This window comes from Callithrix jacchus, chromosome 5 (assembly GCF_049354715.1).
Source record: "Callithrix jacchus isolate 240 chromosome 5, calJac240_pri, whole genome shotgun sequence".
Classification (NCBI taxonomy): Eukaryota; Metazoa; Chordata; class Mammalia; order Primates; family Cebidae; genus Callithrix; species Callithrix jacchus.
Genome location: NC_133506.1, coordinates 91,928,661 through 91,936,240, shown reverse-complemented (window position 1 = coordinate 91,936,240; position 7,580 = coordinate 91,928,661). Strand labels below are relative to the sequence as shown.

The 7,580-nt window shown below is 42.6% G+C and overlaps 1 protein-coding gene across 1 annotated transcript; it reads right to left on the bottom strand.

Moving 5' to 3' along the window:
* Window positions 1–1,708: 1,708 nt before the first annotated feature.
* KRTAP17-1 (keratin associated protein 17-1) lies at window positions 1,709–2,503 on the bottom strand. The gene has a single exon (XM_008997564.4). It carries the CDS (start codon window positions 2,447–2,449, stop codon window positions 2,132–2,134), a length of 318 nt encoding a protein of 105 aa, XP_008995812.1. The 5' UTR covers window positions 2,450–2,503; the 3' UTR covers window positions 1,709–2,131.
* Between the last annotated feature and the right edge of the window lie 5,077 nt (window positions 2,504–7,580).

Genomic DNA, 7,580 nt, shown 5'->3' with positions numbered 1-7,580 from the left:
TAGAAATGGTAAAATCTATAGTAACATAAAGAACAGATTGGTGATTGCCAGGGTCTGGGGATACGGGAAGGATGAACTGCAAGGACAAGCTGGGGAATTTAGGGGGTGATGGAAAGTTCCATATCTTGAGGGCAGTGTTTAAGTATACACAAATGTCAGATCACATCAAACCGTTCACTAAAAACAGGAGCCTTTATTATATGTAAATTATATTTCAATAAAGGCCATTAAAAAAAAAAACAAAAAAAAATTTTTAAAGAAAAAGGTAAAGGTATCATAATCCCAGTTTTAGTCATAAGTATGCTTGGAAAGGAGTCTGGAAAGCTTATCAGTAATAAACTCTGAGTGGTGAGCCTGTAGGATGCTATTATTCCTTCTTTATTTTTTTTTAATTTTTTCATGTTTTAGAGATCATTGCTATGCTTATAATCAGAAAAAAATTTTCTTTGTCAAATGAAACATTGCTTTGTAGGCATAAAAATAAATATTTTTCCAGGGCAAGAGCAAAATTAGTTTTATTCCACACATCTTTGAAAGCTTAAGATCACTTTCAACAGAAGTTGAATCAACTCTTTTTTGAGTTTTAACCTCCCAGAGAGACCCACACACCTTGATTGGGCCCTACCTAGCAGAGGTATACTCACTCCTTCCTCGCTAGGACTCAGGCAGAAGAAACGTAGCAGGTCCAGGTAAGACAATCCAGCACAGAAAAGTAGTAAGACTGGGCCAGCTGTGAGGCTGGAAGAAGGAACCGTGCTGCACAGAACATCCTCAGAAACTGTGAGTTCACAAGCTTTGCCATTAGAAATCCTTTAACAGAAAACCAAACACTGCATGTTTTCACTCATAAGTGGGTGTTGAACAATGAGAACACATGGACACAGGGAGGGGAACGTCATACACTGGGGTCTGTTGAGGGCTGAGGAGCTAGGAGAGGGATAGCAGGGGGTTGAGGGGTCAGGAGAGAAATAGCATTAGGAGAAATACCTAATGTAGATGACGGGGTGATGGATGCAGCAAACCACCATGGCACGTGTATACCTATGTAACAAGCCTGCATGTTCTGCACATGTACCCCAGAACTTAAAGCATAAGAAAAAATAAATAAATAAACAAAAATGTTAAAAAGAAAGAAACTCTTTCCATTCAGAACCAATCTTGTTTTAGCAAAGCCTCCTCTCCAACTTTGCCAAAAAGTTCTGATCAAGCCTGAAGCCCTCCAGCAGAACCATCCTAGGAGAACTGTAGTGCAGAAGAAAGCCATGCCCCTCAGTTACCATTAAATTTGGCCAGCATCAGTGCTCACCCAGGAGCTTTTCAAAATGCAGGTCCAGGGCACTCTAGGCCCTAGAGCTAATGGGTAAAATCTCCAGTGATAAAACCCAAGGATCTATATTTTTAAAAGCTTTTCAAGTGAATCTCATGTAGCACATGGAAGCTTCCGTGTAGATCTATGATTCTCAAACTTCAGTATAAGAATTATCTGAGGTTCTTGTTAAAAACACAGATTCCCAGGCCACACTCTGGTGGATTCTGATTCTGTATGTCTTAGGGAGGGCCTCGGAATCTCCAGTTTTAACAAGCCCCCAGGTGATTCCAATGCAGGTGATCCAAAAATCACATTTCAAAAACCCTAATGCAGATGCCAGAATAAATTTTTCTAACCCAGTCCTCAGCAGGGAGGTCAAGGAAGAGGCAAGAGAACTAATTAGGTTATGCCAGCATGCTCAAATTTATTAAGAGGCTCACAAAGAAGGTGGGCTCTTTTGCATCTCAAAGGCAGCAGAAAGCCAGGGCAGGGGATCGGTCCCAAAGACACCTTGGAGAAGAGGATGCCTTATAGTACAAGAGAGTGAACTTCATGTGAATAAATAAAGTCATGGGGATTCACCCTTGAGCTTAGGGATCACTTTGTTGTGACCCAGTTTTAACGTCTCATCAGAGTATGCCTTTTCTTCTCAGTACCTTGAAAGACCAGGGCAGGCATTGGAGAACAAGCCCTCCTCTACAAATCACACAAAAGGCAAGACATGGTCTTGGGGGCATGGAAGGTTCTGGACACAAGGGGCTGTCCCCCTGGAGCAGATGGAGGCTTTTGATGGGACCGCATCAGTGGTGGAGGGAGAGGTCTTCATTTTGTGTCGCATACAGGTGTGGGCTGGCAGCACACAGGTGCACAGCACCCGCAGCAGCTGGACCCACAGCAACTGGACCCGCAGCAGCCACCTCCACAGCCTCCGCAGCCTCCACAGCCTCCACCCCCGCAGCCAGATCCACAGCAGGACGATCCACAGCAGCCACCCCCGCAGCCAGAGCCCCCGCAGCCAGAGCCCCCACAGCCACAGCAGGAGCCGCAACAGCCGCAGCAGGCCGGCTGACAGCAGCACTCTTCACAGCAGTTTTGCTCCTGAGTGCAGCAGGTGAAGCAGTCCCCAGGGCAGCACCCCATGATCCCAGCCGGTCAGCTCTCAGGTCAGTAACGCAGCCAGAGTTCCCCAAGACTGACAGAGGCCAGCCAGCTGCAGCTTTTATATCCCCTCACCCACGCAGGAGGGACAGGATGCTTTCTTTGTTATTATTTATGCCAGTTTCCATAAGACCAGCTCATTAACTGGCTGTTTATTTTCCAGCCCTGAGTACCTCAACTCATAAAAATGCCCCACTCCTGCCAACTGCCGTTTGTCCAGAGGGTAAAAATACATCTTCGACAAGCACCTGTCATCATGGCCAAGCATCTGCCAGCTGTCATTAGCCCAGGTTGAAGATGGGAGGAGGAAGCCGGCCACGTGCTCTGGCTCCGGAATGAGGGGCTCACCTCCTGCATCTTCACAGGTTGGCAGTGGACCCCATCTTCTGTGGATGCTAGTCCTGGAAAAGCAGACCGGCGATAACCAAATGCCCTGTTCCTTCCGACACCAGTGGAGGCTGCTGAGAAAGCCTGGTCACGTGGCTCCTCCCAGGTTCAAATGGAATCCTCATCCTGGCCCATGCGAGCCAGGCAAATGTTTGTGTCTGTGTGTGGTATGGGGAGTGTGCCACACGTTAGGCTTGGCCCGTGATCATCAATCATGAGTAATAACTGCCCTGTAAAATGGAGAGAGACTCATGGTAAAACTGCAAGAAGCCGGTGAGGTACGGTCTCTCTCTGCTGCATGGTGAGCTGAATACTCACACTTCTCTCTAAATAAGTGGGAAGAACCGAGGTCAGAACCCTCTACCCATCCCCACTCCAGCCCCAGGCCTTTCCTTGACAGGGCAAGGAAAACATGCAGGAGGAGGAAGAAGAGGAGAAAAAGAGGAAGAAAAGAAGGAAGCAAGCAGGAAGGAGATCAGTAAATATCCAAAGTGCTGTATTAAAATGAGAATGTTAGTCACTTTTTTAAAAGAGCTCCAACCTTATAGACCATCTGGCAGAAGGAGAAATTAGAATACAAAATACCCAGAGTGTCATCCTAGGAATAAAATTCCTTTGGAAGAAGCCTAAGACCCACATATGGTTTAGATCCATGTGTAAATTCTGAGATGGGTCAAAATTTCTGTCTCCATGTGTGGCTTTGGTACCTTGTCACCCTCTTGGAGTGCCCATGGCACCACTGGAGCTGGAATCCAACATCTATTCGGGGTAGAGGACAGGAGATGGGGTGGGCGGGAATGGAAGGAGGGATGGGAGTGAGAATCTGGATCAGGGGACCCGATCCTTCCCTTTTCATTTCCCTTTCTTTTTCAGACGGTCTAGAAGTAAGGCAGCCTCTAAGGGCTGGAAGGACCAAGGACAGGGTCAAGGTTGGGAGGGTGAATGATGAATGGGTTACTTGGATCTGATGTGATACTCAGTATTTCACAGGAAGTGGAATTTTAGAGCTGGGAGGAACCCCTGAAACATTTTGTCCAGGGTTTCACGACAGAACTGCCTAAAAGGGGGCCTTTTGAAAAATACAGATTCCCAAACTGTATCCCAGTCCTTATGATAAATCAGAGTATGTGCTTATGAGAGCTTGAGAAGCTACATATTTTAAACTTTCTCGGGTAACTCGGGTTACATTAGGAAACACTGATAGAATCTAACCCCGTTATGACCATTGCCCCAAGCTCTTGTGTTTTACGAAAGATGATACCAAGGTCCAGAGACGACACATCCATGGTAGATTGGACCCATGACCCAGATATTCTCCCTCCTGGTCCAGTGTTTCTTCCACCATGCCACATCCACAGATGGGCACCTCTGGGTGAGCAAAATACAGCAATGTCTATGGCAGATGCACCTTTTTTTTTTTCTGAGACGGAGTCTCATTCTGTCCCCCAGGTTGGAATGCAATGGCTTGATCTTGGCTCACTACAACCTCCACCTCCTGGGCTCAAATGATTCTCCTGCCTCAACCTCTTGAGTAGCTGGAATTACAGGCACACACCATCACACCCAGCTAATTTTTATATATTTAGTAGAGACAGAGTTTCGCCATGTTGACAGGCCGATCTGGAACTCCTGACCTCAGGTGATCCACCCCTCTCGGCCTCCCAAAGTGCTGGGACTACAGGCATGAGCCACCATGCCCAGCTGACAGGTCCTGTTACATATTTATTTATTTTAATAAGAGGTCAAGCATTCCCAGGGTAAAAGGTACAAAAGATAGAAAGTTTAGTTCATCTTCCAATGTCTCACCATTCAGTTCTCCTGCCTCTCATCCACCCCCTCACTGTTCCCATAATTACTTAACCCCTTTGTACCTGAATTTCTTCATCTATGAAATAGAAATTAAAATAATAATAGTGCCAGTTTCATAGGGTCGTTTTGATTAAATGAGTGATATAAATGTATACATATTGAACACTTGGTTGATTGAACAACTTGGAAAATATAAATTATCAAACTTTTATATTTAACAATTTATATACTCACAAGCATTTCCTCAGATTAAATACAACATTCAGTGTACAGCTCAAATTATACACTATGATTTCAATTGTGTGAAGGTACATGTCATGATGAGGACTTGAAGTATTCACTGGTGTTATTTTCCTTCTGCAATTTCTTTCACTGTTGGTCTTTCCACATAAATTGGGCAACAGTGGGGACTTTTTATATTCACTGCCCCTAGGTTAGAGTTATTACTATAGAAATACAGAGAGAATGACTTAGGTCAATGCTTAGCTTATGCAACTCAAAGTAGACTTTTGTAGTGCAGGAGAGTGAGTGGTCAGATGACTGGGTCCATCCAGCCTCCTGAATGGGGTGATGGGAGGGTGCAGAACTTGTGGACTGGAGATCAAAGAGAAATCCAGTGTCTTAGTTGATGACATGAGAGGGATGATTGGGCCAAGAATAAGAGAGGATCACGTATATTTCAGCAGATGCCCACTATGAACCTACTGCCAGCCTCTTGAAGGCTATGAAATTTCCATTGCATTCAAACATAACACCCTTCGAAGCTCAGACACCACTTCCAGGTGGAGGTACAGAGGGAGAAATCCTGAATGATTTCTGAGTTTACACAGAACTGACTTTTATTTATTCCCCCGTAAGCTGGAATGAGGGTTTGAAGTAAGTTTAGACAGTCTCAGAGAAAAATAAAGTTATATATTTTTAACATATCTCAGAACATGAATTTTGAAATTTGTAACTAATCTGTTATTATATTTGTATATATCTGTATGGATATTTATCTACATTAATATCAATATTTACATGCAGATCTTTAGAAAAAACACTAAAAGGAAAACTAAAATATTAGCACTAAATATATTTATTGTGGAATGATAGATGATTTTTATTTTCTTCTCATTTTTGCATTTTTCAGAAATTTGCAGTGTGTAGGTATGAAATTTATAATGTAAATATTTTATTATTATTATAATTATGTGAATACAGTGTCAAAGGCAAATGACAACCTGGAAACAATATATGTAACTCATAATATAGACAAAGCTTGCTTTCATTTTCTATTTAACAAAGGATTTCCATCAATCAAAGAGAAAGACCAGCAACCCAATAGAGAAATTGACAATGGAGATGAAGAGATAATTCATGGAAGAGGGAAGATGAATAACATTTGAGCATATGAAATATTGCTTAGTTGCATTCATAATAACTGAAAATTAGATTAAAACTATTCCAATATCCTATCTGTTATCAGATTTGAAAGGTCATACCCCTTGATAACACATTGTGTAATAAGGAATGAAGAGACAGATCGTCTCACACATTGCTGATAGGAGTGGAAATTGGTACAACCTTTATGGCAATATCCAGCAAAATTACCAATGCAAAAACTAATTGATCCAGTAATTTATATTCTAAGAGTTTATGACAGGGATGTATCAAGATATATGTAAAATGATACAAGTATACAGTATCTATTCCAACATGGCTACAGATTCAACACCATCAAACTACCAACATCATTTTTCACAGAATTTGAAAAAACTATTCTAAATTTCATATGGAACCAGAAAAAATCCCAGATAGCCAATGCAGTCCTAAGCAGAAAAAAAACAAAGTGGAAGGCATTACCATCACATTACCCAACTTCAAACTATACTATAAGGCTACAGTAACCAAAACAGCATGGTACTGGTACAAAAACAGACACATACACCAATGGAACAGAATAGATAACCCAGAAATAAAGCTGCTTAACTACAGCCATCTGATCTTTGACAAAATTAATAAAAATAAGCAGTGGGAAAGAACTCCCTAACCAATAAAATGGTGCAATCCCATCACTTGGTGTATTAGTCTATTCTTGCATTGCTATAAAGAAATGCCTGAGACTGGGTAATTGAGAAATAAAAGAGGATTAATTGGCTCACACTTTCATAGGCTACACAGGAAGCATGATGGAGGCATCTTCTTGAATTCTGGGGAGCTCTCAGAAAACTTACAATCATGGCAGAAGGTAAAAGGGGAGGTAGCACTTCACATGGCTGGAGCAGAAGGGAGAGAGAGAGTGCGGAGGTGCTATACACTTTTAGATGACTACATCTCACAAGAACTCACTTACTATGGCAACCAACCGGGCTGGTGCTAAACCAGTTGTGAGAAGTAACCCTCGTGATCCAATCACTTCCCACCAGGACCCACCTCCAACACTGGGAATTACAACTGAATATGAGATTTGGGCAGGAACACAAATCCAAATCATATCACTGGATATACATCCAAAAGAAAATAAATTGTTCCACCAATTATATGCACTTATAAGTTCATGGCAGCACTGTTCACTATAGCAAAGACATAGAATCAGCCTAAATGCCCATCAGCAGTGAACTGTATAAGGAAAATGTGGCACATATACACCATGGCCGTACTACCTGGCCTTAAATTATTTCCTTTGCAGCAACATGGATGCAGCTGCATTGAGGCCATTATCCTAAGTGAATTAATGCAAGAACAGAAAACCAAATACCATGTGTTCTCACTTATAAGTGGGAGCTAAACAGTGGCTGCCCACAGATGTAAACAACAGACACTAGGGACTATGAGAGGGGAAAGGGAGGGAGTGGGGCAAGGGTAGAAAAACTAACTATTGGTCACTACCTGGATGATGGGATCAATCATCCTGTGATAAACTAACTTGTGTTAG

Bases quoted from the DNA above. Each gene is read 5' to 3' on its own strand.
- KRTAP17-1 (XM_008997564.4), bottom strand. From the start codon at position 2,449: ATGGGGTGCTGCCCTGGGGACTGCTTCACCTGCTGCACTCAGGAGCAA.